Genomic DNA, 17,359 nt, shown 5'->3' on the forward strand with positions numbered 1-17,359 from the left:
TGAGGATCATTAACCCTTTAAAGAGTGCTTTATTCCCCCCCCGGCTTTTTTTTTACTTAAACAAACCCACAAACCATTTACTTAGGATTAATCAAGTAATGCTTGCTGGGACTCTCAGGATTTTGAGAAAGAGAAACTATGAACACAATTTGCAATTGAGAGCATCTGCAGGTGAAGAAAAAGATGTCCTTAGTTCATTTTACAGTGTACATACATCTGCAGTGTTTTCAATGCTACTGTGAAAAGGCTTTGTCGTGGAGGTTAGTGTTTGTGTATGAAGTGCTTCCATACACAGTGAAGACAAAAGAACCACTGATGATAGTTCAAACGTTAACAGCCAATACATATTGCTGCAGGTTTACAGTTAAGTTTGTTTTCACTAATATTGATTAATAACGCAGCCTGCAGCCTGTGCCTTTGTCCACACGTGTAGTTACAATAAATGGAGCAGTGCTCAGAAGCAAGCAGTCAGGTACCCCTGATTTGGCCACAGCATTTAGTAGTTATATACCTTGCCATATGAACATAGTCGTATTGGGTTTCATTAGAGGAGCATAATCTATTAATGATGTATCCAGAAGAAGTTTGGCATGCATGGGGCATCAAAAGAAACTTTACTGCAGGTGCTATTTATCCTACAGGATCACAGTGCATAAACAGCAACAGAGTAGAGCATTTAAGTGATTTTACTCAAACAGTTCTGTCTGTCCCTGAGTGCTTTCTGACCACTTTGCTTCCATGGACCTGATCCACTGCCAGCGTTTCAACCTCCGGCTGAGGCTGGGACGGCGCGACGTGGTGGATGCGATGCGCCACCCCAATGTGGGCCTTGTGCGGCTTCTCTCGGGCTGGGCTGTGCGATTCACCGGATGCACGATCTGAAGCAATAGGTGGAATAACTAATGGCCTCTCCTTAATAAGATGTACCTCTGCCGTCTCCCTGGCCAAGAGAAACGGAGTGGGATCGGGCATGGCATCCACAGGCTCTCTTAGCAGCAGCTTCCGGCTATCCGATCCTATTCTGTAGGCCTCTTCAAACTCGGGGTTGAGCGGTGTCGACAGACTCTTCTTCATTCTGCGCCGTGGAGTCTCCGGCAGTTTATCTTTGGGAGGGGACGGCTTATAGTTGGACAGCACGGGACTGCCAGAAGGGGTCCCCTCCGAAGTCCCACTTGAACTCATCAGCTTCTTCTTAGTGGCATGCAGTTGAGAAGTTAAATAAGCAATAGTGCTCGCTCTCTGCTCTAGTTCACTTGACAACATATTGAGCTTATGGCTTTTCATTTTTAACTCTTCCAAATACTTCTTTTCTCTTTCTTTAATAGTGTTTTCTAGCACCATTATCATTGCATTCTTTTGTTCAAGTTCTTTCAGTAATTCATTATTTTCAGCCTCTTTGACTTTCAGCTGAGCTTCAAGATCTTCGCACTTTCTTTTGAGTTCATCACTTCTTGAACTACCATTTCCTAGAAGAATAGGAAAAGCGGAAGTATTTCAAGTTAACAATAGCCACTAAGTAAAACAGCGCAATAGGGTTCATTTTGCCATCCCAAAGCTGTAGAGAGAAATCCCAAAAACTAACTTCAGCTAATACTCCCAGGGAGTATTTTATTCCTGTGCTTCACCTGTTGATAACATAATACATCTGAAATAACTAGAATCTAGTGTGTATGTGTGTATATATGTATATGTGTGTGTGTGTATACATACACACATAAAAATAAAACCTTTGTGGTGTAATTACACTACCAACTAAGTTTTAATAGTCTCACTCTTCTGCCCCTAGAATTCATGTCCCATGTCCTCATATAGCATGCAGGGAACTGACTGTCTAGTAAGAGAGAGGAGTGAGCAGTTCTACACGCTATTCCTGGCTCTTTCAAAGATTTCCTGTGTGGCCTTGGTAAAGAACTTGTGACATTTACTTCATAAATAACAGTAAGTCTGGAAAGTAAAAAACTACTCTTATACCTTTGGAATTTATAAAGTCAACATCCCAAGTGCAAAGTATTCTCACCTACTTGTAATGGAGAAAATACAAACATTGAAAAAGATGAGGAAGTTTAACATGAACATTAAAAGAAGAATGCTGTGTATTCCTTACCTGACAAGTCTGAACTCTTTACAGTCAGCTCATAGGTTAAATCTGAGGAAAAAAGTTTATTTTTGTTAGATCATCATCATCTACCCCATACCCCACCTCGTGAGCATATTTACAATGGCATACTTCAATAAAAATATAAACTAACTCTTCCCCCCACCTGAAGCAATAATAGGAGATCCACTGCAAATTATCAAATCTGTAGAAAAACTGCAACTATCAGGTGACACACTGCCTTTTTTTTTTTCCCTTAAAAAAAAAAAAAAAAATCTTTGCTTAATTGTGTCCCAAGATACATGCTGATCACCCTAAGTACACCCTGGTGGTGGGCTTTGTTGCTGAGGTTTCACTGCTGAAATAGGAAGCAGTTACTCCATTCCTGTGAGAAGAATTAAGCACCGAATCAGCACCAGCATCCTCTCCCGGCTACCTGTGCAGTGCTGCTGCAGGCGTCGAATCTCAGCATGCAGGCCTTTCAGTGTGTTGGCATGTTCTCGCTGGAGAAACAACAGGTTCTTCTGGGCGCTCTGGAGCTGGTTCTCCAGGTTTGAAGTTGCCATCCTGACATGCAGTTACCCTGTCAGTAAACAGATGTAGAATTGTAACAGTGAATTATCTTGCACATACACAGATCCTCCTCTACAGCCAGGATCAGCAAAAAAAAATACTAATGAACTGATATGCGATCAGGCAAATGCCACAAAACGTTTTTCTGTTTCATGACTATTTCAGTTAGAAGTGCTCTAAGTTCACAGAAAGCCTAATTATACTCTACGCCTGAGCAGCATAGGGAACTCATTTGTTTGGAGTTAACACATTTAAAGGATTAACTTCAGACTGAGTAAGTCACTAATCCCATTACAAGATAAAAGTAGAGTTCTGAGAAATGGGCTAGTATGTCCCTCTGTCTTGTTGGGGGTTTTCCACTTACCTCCAGGGATACATGAATTCGTAACATCCCTAGACAAGGAAGGAAGCACTAAAACGCACCATCTCTAAAGAGAAATGCAAAACAGGGAGTCTAACACACAGCTAAGCCCAGTGGTACCGTCACAGAGGTCGTTGCTATGGGGCACCTTAGCCGAGACATGCTCACGCGGGCCCTGATGACATGGCACAAGACAATTGATATGGACAATGTTTCATGCTGGGACCTGCGTGAGAGAAAGCCCTGGCTGCCGCTGGCTGCTATTGCCTTTCCTCAGCCATGCTAGAGCAGGATCCCGCACCCGCTGGAGGCCCCACAGAGACTGGCGTCTCACGCGGGCCCTGATGACATGGAACAAGACAATTGATATGGACAATGTTTCATTTAAAGAGAAAACAAACAGATTTTTCTTGCTCAGGTTATGAGTACATGGAAAACTGTTACACCGCTGGGTTTTCCCTGCGGGACAGCCTTATAAAACTAGGCCTTGACTACAGCAGCGCTCAGACTCAGAGATAGAAATGGTTAACTGTACAATGCTGAGAGGCAGTCTTGAAGACCCCTGCACTGCCAGTGTTACTACTGCTCCTGCTAAGGCAACAGCGGTTTTACGTATACCCACAGGCTGAACTGCCGAGGAACATCTGTCTGGTAGAGCTGGAGATACAGACTCCCAAATGAACTCCCTGATATAGAGGTAAAAATAGCTCCTGGCACCAGGCGCAGCCAGATGCTTCCTGTGGAGAAGCACGCGCCGGGGGCTCTCTTCTGTGACCTTTAAAGGAGTACCTGAAGGAGCATCCAGAGAAGCACAAATAGGAGTTACCAGGTCCCTAGCGATATCTAGTCACCAAGTCCCTCATGACACGATTTTGTTTATTGTCCTGTTTCCTAGTGAAAATAAGTATACTAATGAGAAAAAGCAACGATGACAGTATGCAATCCTCCTGCAACCTCAAAGCACAAACCCACTCAGGTATACTTTTAGCAGTTCGTGAACTTCACTGTGTGATCATTACCACTCTGCATACACAGAGGGCTGTATCACGAGCCATGCTACTACAGCCAGGGTGCATGGTGCTGCTCCACCTACAGCTGGTTTATAGAGGCTGCTGAGTCCACATGAGAGGAACTTTCCAGAAACATATGTCCTTAATAACTCCACATTACTACACTTCAAATTTCTTTAGCAAGAAAGCTGTCATGCTTGGGAAGCTTTCGGAAAACTCTGGGAAGTCAGCCGCCTTCTCGGGCAGCTCAGGAGCACAAAGCACAAAAAGAGGTGCACAGACAAATTCTAGAGAGCCAGGCTAATGGGGACACCAGCGTGACAGGCAGTAGCACACATTGGGTGGGAATTACACAAGCCACAGTGGGAGAAATACTTTCAGGGGAACAGAGCAGCACAGGGAACTCTGTCACAGCCCCCGGCCTACCACCAGGAGCGACGAGGAAAGGTTTGTCAAGCGCCTCTGCGCACTGCACAGCTGATGATCCGGCCTGCCAGGGCTGGGAGCCACAGCAGCCGTCTCCTGCTGCCAAGTAATCCAGCCAAGGAGGCGGGAGACAGATAAAGCGGTTAGGATGCTGGGTTAAACACTGCTGATGCACGAGGAGCATTAGCTTTGTCACTGCAGTACTAAAGGCTAAACTCAGTTATCTGTGTAGTTTTGTAAAAACAATTACAGCATTTAGGTTACAAAGATAAGTAAAGAATCAGGACTCCCGTTGCCTGGGCAACCATCTGCAATGGCATTACAGCCACCATCTGTAATTACAGGACCACATGTTGTGCATAAGACAGACCTTAATTCTGTCCCACGGCTGCCTCACAGGCACCTTAATGGGTTTGTCTTGCCACGTCAAGTGTTTCCCATTGGGGTCTTTTTGGTATGTAGTTTTATGACAAAAATTTGATTCTACAAGTTTAAAATCGGTAGAGCATACACTCAGAGAAAGCAACACTTTTGTCATTCCTAAACATAACACAGCCCTGTGTTTAATTTTATACTTTTTACTCCCCAAAAGAACACCAGACCCAGTGCTTCTGCGCCTTGGTAAAACTTTTTTTTTTTTTGGGGGGGGGGGGAGCAGGGAGGATAAATAAATACACACATGCACACACGCACATACACACAGAGCCTTCCTGATTTCATGTGTGACCTTAACTGACATCATCATCGACTTACCCCTACAGAAGCATATATTTGATTGCAAAAAAAATAAAGTGTAAAAGACTCTCAAGAAATCCAATGCAAGGGGCAAAACGGAGCTCTTGGTTACTTTATAACAGAGATCAAAGATTAAATTCAGTGCTCAAGAGGAATGAGGGTAACGGTGCCAACTTGTGCTCTGTTGAGTGGAACGGGTCATTTCGCAATCACCATCATTAGCAAACAAGCAAAAATTATAGACCAAAAATATTCTAAAAAGAGGTTTCCAGGTTGGCTAAATAAGAAATAAACTGAGTTGTGCATACAGGCTCCTGCTCTATGACTTCCGAGGAGCGGCTCATCTGAGCTGTGACTGCTTTCCACAGCCCGGCAGCAGGCGCACTGGGACGCTCCATTACCACCACCACAGTAGCCCCTCACTGCCCACAGCGTCAGAGGACTATCTGAGGATGGACTACACAGTCCACAGCAATTACTGTGGGGCACCATTAATTTTAAGGATTGATGATATTTTAGCTGTGTTACATTTTCAAAGTGACATCATCTTGTTTACAAAGCTGACTTCAGACAGACAGAAGCTTTACTGAATCATCCATTTTCTTAAGTGATCATTATACTCTTATGGACTGAATGTGACAGCAGAATAAAACCCGCAGAGTCCATGCCCTCAGCATAGCTGGAGCTCAGACTGCATGGTATACCAAGGCTCAGAAGGGATTTTTAATCAAGAAATGTATTTTCCGAAAGAAACTCCAAGCACTGACAGTGCTAGGTGAAAGAATAGCCTACACATAATATCCTGAAGCCTTTACTATCACAATGGTTACTAACGGTGGCTTTACGCCTGTAACTATAATCTGAACAGAAGACGACTTCATCACCAGCAACAAACAGTAAGTGTTTATAACTCGGTTCTTGCAAATAAATGCGTTTTTTAAAAAACTAGTTTCTAAATGTTAGGAAAATCAAAACAAGGCTGTCACTATTAATCTCAATTGTTTTTTCAACTTGATCTCTTGCATCTTAAAGATCACACTAGCATTACCTACTCTGAAGAAAAAAAAACCTAATCAGAGGCAGGCTAGTTTTATAGGCTTAGGATAAAATAAAAATTACCAGCACCAATTCCCTGCAGCACAGTAAGTTAATCAGTGAGAGCAATTAAATCAATCCACTTTGAATTTTAGCTGCAGCCCCTCTGCACTAAATAGTTTCTCTCCTCGGAGGATAAAGGATCGGAGGGCTGACTTTCCCCACAGGCCTTCTGCAACCTTCCTATGCTTTTCTTCCTCACTGCAGCCTTGTTGCCTGCCCGTTCTCTCTCCTTTTCTGCAAGGGAAAGGGAAGGCCACCATGGTAAAGTCAGAGCTTCCTCAGAATTTATGGGCAGCAGCTTCAGTTCCAACCCCACTCTACCCCGCCCAGTCACGTCTTTTTAGACAGCACATACAAACACTCTGCAATCCCTGTGTGTGTGTTCTGGGAACAGCCAAAACCATCTACCATAAAAACAGAGAAAGGGGAAAGTGTCTTGCTTGACAGTCACTATACAGAGACGCTTACGCTACGAAATCTGCTTAGAGTTGTGCAAATTGGTATTAATAAGGATATACTCCAAGCCACTATTCACGTTGTACCTATTTTACACCAAATCTTAAACCACAAAATTAGACGCAGTATTATTAAAGCCTGAGATCTGGATGAAATGGATTTCTACTGAATATGCATTATCTGTCAACCAAGCTCATTAGCACAATATAAAAAATATTTTTGATTGCTTTTGCAGCCATACTTACAAGGAAATTTCTATTGCAAAATGAGGGAAGGAAAAAACTTCACATCTGCAGTCTGAATAGCTCTCAGATATCCACGATCACCTGCACTTCACCCAGTTCAGCAATATTTTTCCCTGTAGGAACTTTTTTAGCCAGTGCCTAACTAAAAAGCTAGCCAAACTGCCAAAGCAGAAACCAGCTAAAGAGAAAATATTTATCTTTCTAGAGTAATATCAAATTGTTTTATGCCCCTAGAGATAATACAACCGAATTGGACACAAGAAGATTGAAAATACGGATAGGATATACAGTAAGTCAGGCCAACTACCTAGCCAACTCATCTGTTGTTGGGCAAGTTTACTAAACAGACCATTTCTGAAGATGAGAAAGATGAGGTTAAAAGGAGGCAAAAAGCCTCTCAGCGTGACATCCCAGAAGAGTGCTCCCGAAAGCAGGAACTCAAGAGCAGGACGCCAGTGGCACTCCCTCCAGGAAACACGGTATTGCTATTACCTGTCTTAACAGGTGTGCAGTGTTCTATGTACAAAACACTTTGCAGTTCATGCCTTAACACCGCACTATCTACACTGCTTGCACAGCTTGTTCTGATTTCTTCAGCTATGCCAGTGGGGGTTTATTTTATTTTTCTTGCTTTGCTGGTGGCAGCTTGTGATTTTGGAATTGTTTACTATATGAAAAACACTGCTGAGCTGAATAATTGCTTTTACTGAGGAATTACTCAATAATCAATATGAAGGACTTAACTTCCCCACAGAGAATACTGACTGGCGCCACTATTTAAAGACTGCTCTGGTAGTTGTTCTGCTTTTGGGTCAGACAGGAGAAGTATTTTCAGACACCTGAATAAAGATTACCTTAAAGAGCCTGGAGACACCACATGTCTTTTGTGAAGGGACAGAACCTGGGAGAGAAGTAGACGTCTTGGCTGTGACCCTCCTGAATGCTCACATCCACAATGCTTCCAGGACAGGGCAAGAGGGGACATTACTTGCTTCAACAGAGACTCAGAATTCTTGAATTGTCCAAATTGTTATGATTTAATGTGATCATGCCCTTAAAAAGTCCACCCAAGTAATGTATTTCAATTTAAAGCATACTGGCTGAAAATAGTGTTTTGTGGGGTGGTGGGTTTTTTTTTTTCTTTTTCTATTTTTTTTTTTTTAAGAAGTGGCAGCAGGAAAATACGCTCATTTATGACTGGGAAGTCATTTGCATACAACTAGTTTTCTAAGTCAGTTAGTTTTGAATAATTAAATTATTGAATACTTGAATAATTGGATTATTAAAACACTGAAGGCTTTTATTTCTGTTCTCCCCACTTACAGTCAGTTTGTATATTTTGTACCTTTCCTAACATCTTACAATTGATCAACTTCCTTGTTTATGTAGGTTGTGTAAAGATCAAAGGACACGATGCAAAAATATAAACGAATTTTTAAAGCCAGAAACATTGACAACTATCACAAAGTTAAACCATGCATTGAAACTTGAAAAAGCTATTATAAATTAACAGCACCCCTTTAATTCTGCATTCTCACCATTAGTGAAAGCTACTACGATCGCATAAAACATTTTATTTAATGTTAGTCTCATTTGTCAGCAGCTCATAGGATACGATGCAAGTGAGACCTACTGACCCATGCAATCTCAGTCAGAAAATTTTTTAAATGGGAATAGACTCAGGAGATGTAATGAAAAAGAAACAAATATGTTAAAAAAGAATTAATAGTTTCTTTTAATACAAGTCAGTGAACATCTTCCCACCACTTCCCTATGCGGATGCTTTGACTTAGTTTGGGAGTTTGGTTAGCAAGATTTACAGCTACTCCAAGTTCCTTAACAATTCTTAACCTGCTGTTTCCTGGTGCATAGCACTCAGCCACAAATTACATCCAACAACTGCTGTCATGGGCAGCTGAGATCTTACAGAAAACATGGTCTTGGGAGGGGTCAGTCTAAAGAAGAAAAAAAAAAACCCAACCAAAAAACGCAACCTATTCAGGTACGTCTCCCATTGGGGTTTCAAAGAGGAAATCCTATAGAGCAGTTCTGGGATTGCACTAAGCTGATTTCATCTCCTGCTCTCTGAAACAAGAAAGAATGTACAGCCAAGAATAAGGCTACGATCAAAAGGCACAAGTGAAATAGCAAAATGCAGAAGCCAACTGCACCCTTCATAGCGCAGATGAGCAATCCACTCTCTCACCATGGAAATCGGTGGGACAGCTCTCAAAGCAACCAATCTCTGGCTGGATTTCGTCAGATGAATTAAGCCAATGCTGGGAAGAAAGCTGTAACTGCATACATCACAGAACAGTTACGTCACTATGGTTTTTCCCCCTTCCCCCTCATCTCCAACTTTAAAATAAATAAATAAATAAAAGTGTTTGCTATGATCTTACACAAAAGGAACTGTGCAACGCAGAGCTAGGCAAACTCCCACTAGGAATATCATTTGATAAGGATGAGAAATCATTAAAAGGGGCATTGCAGTGCTCAAAACTGCAGTGGTAACACACCTCCTCTTTCACAGCAAGACTTGCACTGAACTCCAACAGTGTCCAACCTGCCACAGTTACACAAGCTGTATCCGGATGGTATGCTGCATTCCACCCTTAAAACATGCAAAATTTCTCAGGCTCACCACCATCACAAAATATTTCTAGGAACACAGATCTGGAGACAGCTCAAAGATTGAACCTCAAGTCCTCCAAACAATGGATTCACAATTTTTGTTGAATATAGCCTAGGAGGAACAAATGGAATGAATTAAACAGCGTTCCTTTAGGAACATTAAGTGCAACACTTTAATCCTTGCTGCACCTACCTAAGCCCTCATCTTCCAGTAAAGTGGAGAAGGTAACTTAAATTAACATTCTTGTAACCTCACCTTAAAAAGGAACTGCTCCGTCTATTTTACAAGCGCATGTTCCCTTAAAAAGGGGAAAAAAAAAAAAATCTTAAATTGAAAATTAAATATATTAAACGAGAGCTTCCAAAATACAACTTCTTCACATGCTCACCATAAACAATCACTAACATTTTAACAGCCAAATCTTGCCTTGCAGATGATGCGCAGCCTCCAGGCCTTTTCTGATCTTAAGTATTTGGATAGAGTTCAAAATATTTCAAGGCAATGAGCACCTGGCTGTGTATTAGGTGTCTTTGCACAAAATCAGAGCATCTCTATACCCCACTGCAGGGTAAGAGGAGGGAGATGCTAATCTATGACTTTAGACACAGTCCAAAGGAAGCTACTGGAACGAAGCCCCAACAACCATAGTCATTTAACATTTTCATTCCTGTTTGGTATCCACTAACCAAAACAGAATAACCTCCTTTTACATGGATGGGGTGACTATCACCTGAGAAGCTGCTTTAGCTCCCTGCCAACACACACCCAAATCTTCTTGAAACATGTACGGGCAGGCAGGCATTTTCCTCTCAACTGGTATCTAGCCTGTGCCCCCTCAAAATGTGACAAAACTGCCAGAACGCTTTTTGTATGCTATACAAAATACAATTTCAAGAACTAATTAAGGACACAGGAGTCTTCTCGGAAGAACCTTCAAAGTTTTAGCCAGTGCCCATTTTAAAGACTGTCACTGAACTGACCAAACATTTTTAAATAATGTAGCTCCAATGATAAAATGCCCAACTGACAGACACTTAGCTGTTCTTTGCTTAGATCAGCTCTCCATCTCCAGAGACATATGCCATCCCCAAAGTGTTTGTTCAGCTTATTTCAAAGGACATAATAAAGGAAACCCTGCCATCTCCACAGCCAGCTCGAGAGCTTTGCTATCTTTCTGCTTGGACATTTGCGTTAAGGGCCCCCCACCCGCCCACGTGACACCATTATACTTCTACTAATGTAGATCCGGCAATAACACAGTTTAAAAACAGCCTGTTACACAGTTTCAGATTTATGTTTGCCCCTCATTCATCTGTGCATTAGACTAAACCACTTTAACTAGTTCAATAGTTCGTGAAGTCATGCTTTTCAGACTATATGCTAGGCCTACACAACCATCTTCCAAATGTCTTCTCCCTTCTCCAGCACTCCCATATCAGCAACGAGTACATCTTACAGCAACAACTCTATCCCACTCTTCCTCCGCCCTCTGTTAAAGTGTAACAGTACTTATATGTAATTATTGTCCCAATAACTTGTTTTCATAGTCTTTCAGCTTGTGTGTTTTAAGCCAAACAAAATTAGTAGTTCTTTCCTGGAGACAACAGAGAGGAAAAAGGAAACATGCCACTCTCCTCCCAGAGGAAGGATACGATTTTGCTTTCTCAGCTGCTTTTCTACTTCTACTGCTTTTCGATGCCATTTTACTCAGTTGTTTCTCTGCCTGGCTTCCCCTTCATTTTCTGATCAGAGATTCTGCAGACTCTTTACAGTTAATCTCTGAATGTCCCTGAGGAAGCACAGGTTTTAGTATTTTAGTAAGAAAATTATTTTTTGTTACTCCAACAGCAGTTGGTATGGCAGCAGGAAGAATAAGTGGACATGCTCCTCGTAGCAATGATTTAATTCTTCTAGATGCTCTAAATGAACAAGCTGATACTTTGCACAGAAATCGCTGACTGCTTACGTGCCCGACTGTCATGAGGACCGACAGGCATAATTTATACGGAGTTTTCTTTGTCCTTGAGACCACACAACCTTGGAGCTGTCACATTGGAAGACGACTAAAAGTAACCAGATGTTAAGATCACTACCACGACAGAGACTATTAGAGAATCAAATGAAACAGTCCTGCACTGGCATGTTATACAGATACAGTTATTCTGACCAATACCAGGGTATCCAATGCTATGGCTGTACAGCTGTCAAGAAGAAATAGCCAATGAAAATTACCTAATTTGGGCATAACTCACTTCAGGGAAACAAAGAAGGTATCATCTAAATAACACCGATTACTTCGAAAGAACCCCTTTAACAATGATGAAGTCCATGTAATTTTTTTAAAGTGACAATAAAAGCCCTCATGAGTAAGGTTACATCTTAATTTAGAGGAACAGGTTGGTTCTCTTCTGCTTTCTAGCACACGCTCCTGATGCTTGGCCTTTCTATTTTATTCACCCCTTCATTCTGAGGATAAAAGAGTTTGTTATTTTAATATAATCTCCATCAAGCCACAGAACACAGATTGCACCCCAATCACAACTAGTCAGTTACAATATTGCAAAAACATGTTAGTCTTTCTACTAAAGCCAATTTCTTTTGGCAGAAGAGGAATGAAAAGGAAATTAATATTCAGTTCCCCCAGATTAACACAGTATCAATGCTACATATAAAAATGAGCCTGATCCTATTTCTTTCAAAGTCATTAAGAAAGTTCTCCAGCTTCAGTTACAGCTGAATCAGGACTTAAGCTAGTAAGGTGGGCTGTGGGAGGTTTTTGTACAAGGATACATTAAGTATAACTCCAAATTTATGCTTAGAAATAATACTATACCACGGAAAAGTCACAAGGGGTTTTTTTTCAGTATCAAATATTCACTTATGAACACTTCATGTTCTCTTTTAATTTTACTCTCTACGATCAGTAACATGGGAATCGCACAAGAATTCAAAGAAAATGTATTCGTGTCATTTTTTAAAAATTTTCCAGTTCTGAAGGCTTAATGAAACACAAACAAAAAAAATTTCTATGCTGGTTTCACGTAAGTTACTTGGTTGGACTTTTCTTCCTCCCCCATAACAGGAGAATAACCTGCCACCACACAGGCATGCAACTGTTCAGCTATCCAGCTCAGCCGTGACTTTGTCTCACCCCTTCCACTTGCATATACTGAGCAAGAAGTTACTGTCGCGTTTCTGAAACGCTTCGAAATCACCTTCCTGGTCATTCAGGTCAGGGAACTGGTCCAGCTGACAACAAACCCGTTTTTCCACTGGCTATTTTTCAAGTGATGGGTTCACCACGCAGCACTGCAGACACCTGTGCAGCTGATGAGGAAGGTGGGGAAAAAAAATTTAAAAACCAAACCAAAACCAAACCCCAAACACACCCACAAATCAGTACCCAGGGCAGGGGGGTGGTACAGGGAGAACTGCTTCCTGCAGCAGTGCCAGCTCCAGGCACTCACTTGAGCTTGAGCTCCTACTGCAAGAACTGCAGAAATGATGATTTTCAGAGTTTACCTGGAGTATTTATGAAACACATCAAAAGGCACTGAAGCCTTACAGCAAGCTAAATAAATCTGTCCTCCTAGGAGAGATCCATTACAGAGAACAGCTATTGTAACAGCAACTCTACAGAATAGCACAACTATTCTTCAGTCAAGTTTAACAGGCTGAGGAGTATGCTTTTCTCTAATGCATTCTGTGATGCTGTTTCATAAGCCATTGATTTTATTATTTTAGAACAGCAACTACGATCAAACATACAAAAATTGGTCTCCACTTTGCTAAAGTAAAGGTTTTGAGACCTGCTGATGAAGGAAATCATTCATCAGGTGGTGATGACCTATGCCTAAGTCCTTTCTTAAGCAAGTATAAGTTTTTTTTTTTGGTTTTTTTTTTTTTTTTAAAGTCAATAGGATGCCAGGGCCAAGAATTTCAAATAGAGGTGCTTTACACTCTTACTTACATAACCCAGGTATCTCAAATTGAGACAATAAAACTGTACACAGCTTAAATCAAGCTTTCATGAGGAATGGAAAGCAAACAAGCACACATACTTTTATTACACAGGAAACCTGCTGCTAATGACATCATTCACATGATTTTTTCCACACAAATGGACACTTCCTAAGCTCGACACCTCTACTCCACAGAGATGCGATGTGCTGCACCTTTTGTGCCCTCCCTCTGGGCACTGACTCAGATTACAGGGAGCTACTGTTCCCTGGCATATTTTCAGCTTTTCTAAAGGCAGGTATCATTCTGTTTAGGGAGAAGCCATGAAATTTTACAGTTTTCAGTCAAGCAATGTTTTTTAATAACATTGACCTTAAATCCTGTTTCTCACCCAAATAATTAAGACCAACAAGCAACAAAGCATTTTAATGTTTTAACCCAAAGATTTTCTAGGAGTGAAATGAGAGCAAACATGCTCCTCACAGCAGGAAAGAAACAGGATTTTTTTCAAGGATTATTTAAAAAACCCCAAGCAAACAGCTTGCAGAAGTTCTGATACGTTCTGAGGACATTGTTTTCAGTAATATTTTGTCATGCCTCTAACTTCTCGTAGTAAATAAATGTATTGCTCCCATTTATAGTACCATGCTCTTTAACATCACCTGCAGAAATGAGCTGGTAGATAACTGTAAAACATTATTAGACAAAATTATTCACTGATCACATGGAGATACTAACACCCATTATCATGCTACTGGACACCCTTGTTTAAGAGGAAGACAAATTTTATATCACTTAAAAACGAGCACGGAGACTAATCAGGCACACATTCATTGAAGATAGTACAGCCAGATACAGAAAGGATGCCAGGTCTCGTCAAGCAAGCGAAGGAATCGGAGGTGAGGTACAGCAGGTGGCAACCGGGGGGCTAACATTCAAACTTGGCTCTACTAAACGCACTATTCATTATCTTCATTTGCTTTTTCAGATATCGCATTAGATTAGTGCGCATGAAAGGAGTGGAGAGTTTGTTTCGGCACACTGCAGATGCAAAGGAAACCAGAGCTCTAGCGATAAGATTTCTGCCTGAACAAAGGGCACCCTCCCCGCTCCAGCTCCACCCCGGCTCTGGGCAGCGGCACTCCGCACCATTGTTCCCAGGGACAGGACAAGCTCTGCCAGAGACTGTTCTGACAATACTGGTTATGGTTACACAATATTAGCTTATTGCAGCGTATTCCTCTCAATAACAATAGTGTGGAAGCTGCAATAAGGCACACAGACTTATGCCTACGCTTTTCAACGTTTCACAGCTACTCACAATGTTTTGTTGTGTGCTGCAGCAAATGTGAAAGAGGCTGCAGAAAGCCATACCAGAGACCTTTCATGCAACTATCTTTTTTCAACACAATAATACTTAGATCTTTCCTTTCTTCATCTGTGGCTTTGCTTTTTAAACTAGGAGTAGGAAAAGCTATGCCCTTGTCTAGTCAGAACACACTTAACTATTTCCCCTAAAGCATCAAGTTATCTGACACGCTGATTTTTCAGTAAATCACTGCTCATCAAAAACCACCATTAGTTACTAACAGATACACATACATATACAGATATACCAATATATACAGAAAGTGTCACTTGTCAGCAAAAAAATTCTTAAGCATTATAAACAGTTTCAGAAAGATGAAGGTGTCTGTTCTCTGTACAAAGTAAACTCCAATTTGCCACATTTTTTTAAACTTTACCATGAAAAATGAGGTTAAACATGAACTTGAGTAAAAAGATGAATTACATAATAGTAGTCTGTTTGCACAAGTAAGTATTGCAATACATTTTGAATCCTGAGGATATAAAAGCAATCCTTCAAATTTTTGCTACTTTAAACCACCATTTTTTAAGCCATACAAAGGTAGTTAGACACCTAGAAATGAGAGTCTAACACAGTAGCAAAAGTAAACTTGCAAACTAGTTTATTACAACTGTATTCCCCCTATTATACTGTTTATAATGTTCAAGAAATATTTGACTTTACATTATGGTCCACATTCAGGAATAATAGCCCTGGGGAGTTTTTCTTCTGCCTACTGCTGTTAAAGGATTGACTAACATAGTAGATCTGGATGAACAAATATATTGTCCTTAATACCTACAGCCTCTTGAACTAGGGCACACAGACGAACAGTTTGATTTTTGCAACTCCAGTGACAAAATGCATTTTAAAAAAATCATTTAAAAGCCCTGAGAGTATGCAATTATATCTGAAATCTGAAGTAAAGGAAACAATTTTAAGGAATGAAATAAGATTGCTATGTCAGAGTTTGCAACAACTACTGGACTGAAAACTACATACAGCATTTCGATTGGTCATGAGACCATCTTTTCTAAGGGGATGGGGGAGGAAACTTTAAAGATATACTAAGGAGAAGTATGGTAATAGGATGAAAACAAGCAGTTATGTGTCAGTTTAGCCAATATTCTTTTTTTCTACTTAAGCAGCTGACACTTTTCTCGGTTATGACCTCCTGATCTTTGTTGTTTCACTAAAAATGACTGCTGGAACCTCAGTACAACCAAAAGCTTGAAAAAATAACAATATTACAAGTCTGCCATTATCTGTTTATATATAAAGCACTTGCTTTAAATAGTCAAATCAAAAAGCAACCTGAAGTTTAAGAGCATAAATGCCTGTATTTAGTCTAGCCTCTCCCAGAGGTTCAGTCATAACAAAACACTACAGAATTACATTCACTAATGAGCAAGCTACATGAAAAAAGGCACCGTATTTACAGTCATATCCATTTGTCTTTTTTTTTTTTTAATTAAGGAGCATAATTTATATTGCAAAAGCATCAACAAAGCTTTTTAAGCTTAAGCATCTTACCATCTAGGCAAAGCCACAAGTACCCTGGATGATTCTCATGCACCTGCAATGCAGAACAAAATGGACAATACCACCCTCAGGGCTGCCTCAGCTTCTGTGTTTTTATTTACCTTCACTGTCTCAGCTTTACACAATTTAATAAGCCAAACTCAAACGCATACCACTGCTGTCCAGTCGGGAAGGGCCCCTCCTTCCTCCCTGCTGTCCCACCCCATGTCCTGCGTAGGGAAACAGAGCATCTATGCGGCTGGAAGAATCTCCATGTCTGAGGACGCCCTGCACTTCTTTGCTGCCATATCCACAAACGACAGGCATTCTCCTCAGAAGGAAAAATCTCATCTCAAATGAAGATTACTCCCTACCCACTCCAAAACGTACACAATCCATCCATCCTCCTTCTCTTTGCAGGCCCCGTGTTACCCATGAAAAAGACACTGTTGTCACTTTCTTAAGTGAAAACGTACCATACAAAAGGAGACTGTGAAGGATGAAAGAGGATGCGATGTAAAACCTGCCCCAGTGGGTGTGGGTGGGAGTCAGCAGCTCCACTGAAGCATATCTGAATTGGGCAGACGGCGAGGCTGAGGAGGGAGGTGAATGGGCGGACCACTCTCTCCTGAGCTAGGATACATTCGCAACCAGAAATCAAAGAAACGTCCTTGCCCCTGAGCCAAGCAGAAGAGGAAAGATAAGGGGTAAAGTGAGCTGCAGGATAACCCCTTTTCTCCTCTGCTGCTTTAGTGACCAGAAAAAGGGCCTTTTATGCTTTTAAGAGAGAAAAGGAGGCACTTTGGTCCAGGGCCAACACACCCTCGGACGGGCAGGCGGGCCCAGAGCAGCCCACCCCACACACCCAGCGGTGCTCTTCGCTGCGTTACAGCGAA

General features: G+C 41.3%; 1 protein-coding gene across 1 annotated transcript; it reads right to left on the reverse strand.

Moving 5' to 3' along the window:
• Positions 1–690: 690 nt before the first annotated feature.
• Positions 691–2,661, reverse strand: CCDC92 (coiled-coil domain containing 92). The gene is made up of 3 exons (XM_009584208.1): positions 2,532–2,661; positions 2,105–2,146; positions 691–1,466 (listed from the first exon to the last, which is right to left on the reverse strand). Exons 1-3 carry the CDS (start codon positions 2,659–2,661, stop codon positions 691–693), a joined length of 948 nt encoding a protein of 315 aa, XP_009582503.1.
• Positions 2,662–17,359: the final 14,698 nt, after the last annotated feature.

Source organism: Fulmarus glacialis, unplaced genomic scaffold (assembly GCF_000690835.1).
Source record: "Fulmarus glacialis isolate BGI_N327 unplaced genomic scaffold, ASM69083v1 scaffold15550, whole genome shotgun sequence".
In the NCBI taxonomy this organism is placed as follows: Eukaryota; Metazoa; Chordata; class Aves; order Procellariiformes; family Procellariidae; genus Fulmarus; species Fulmarus glacialis.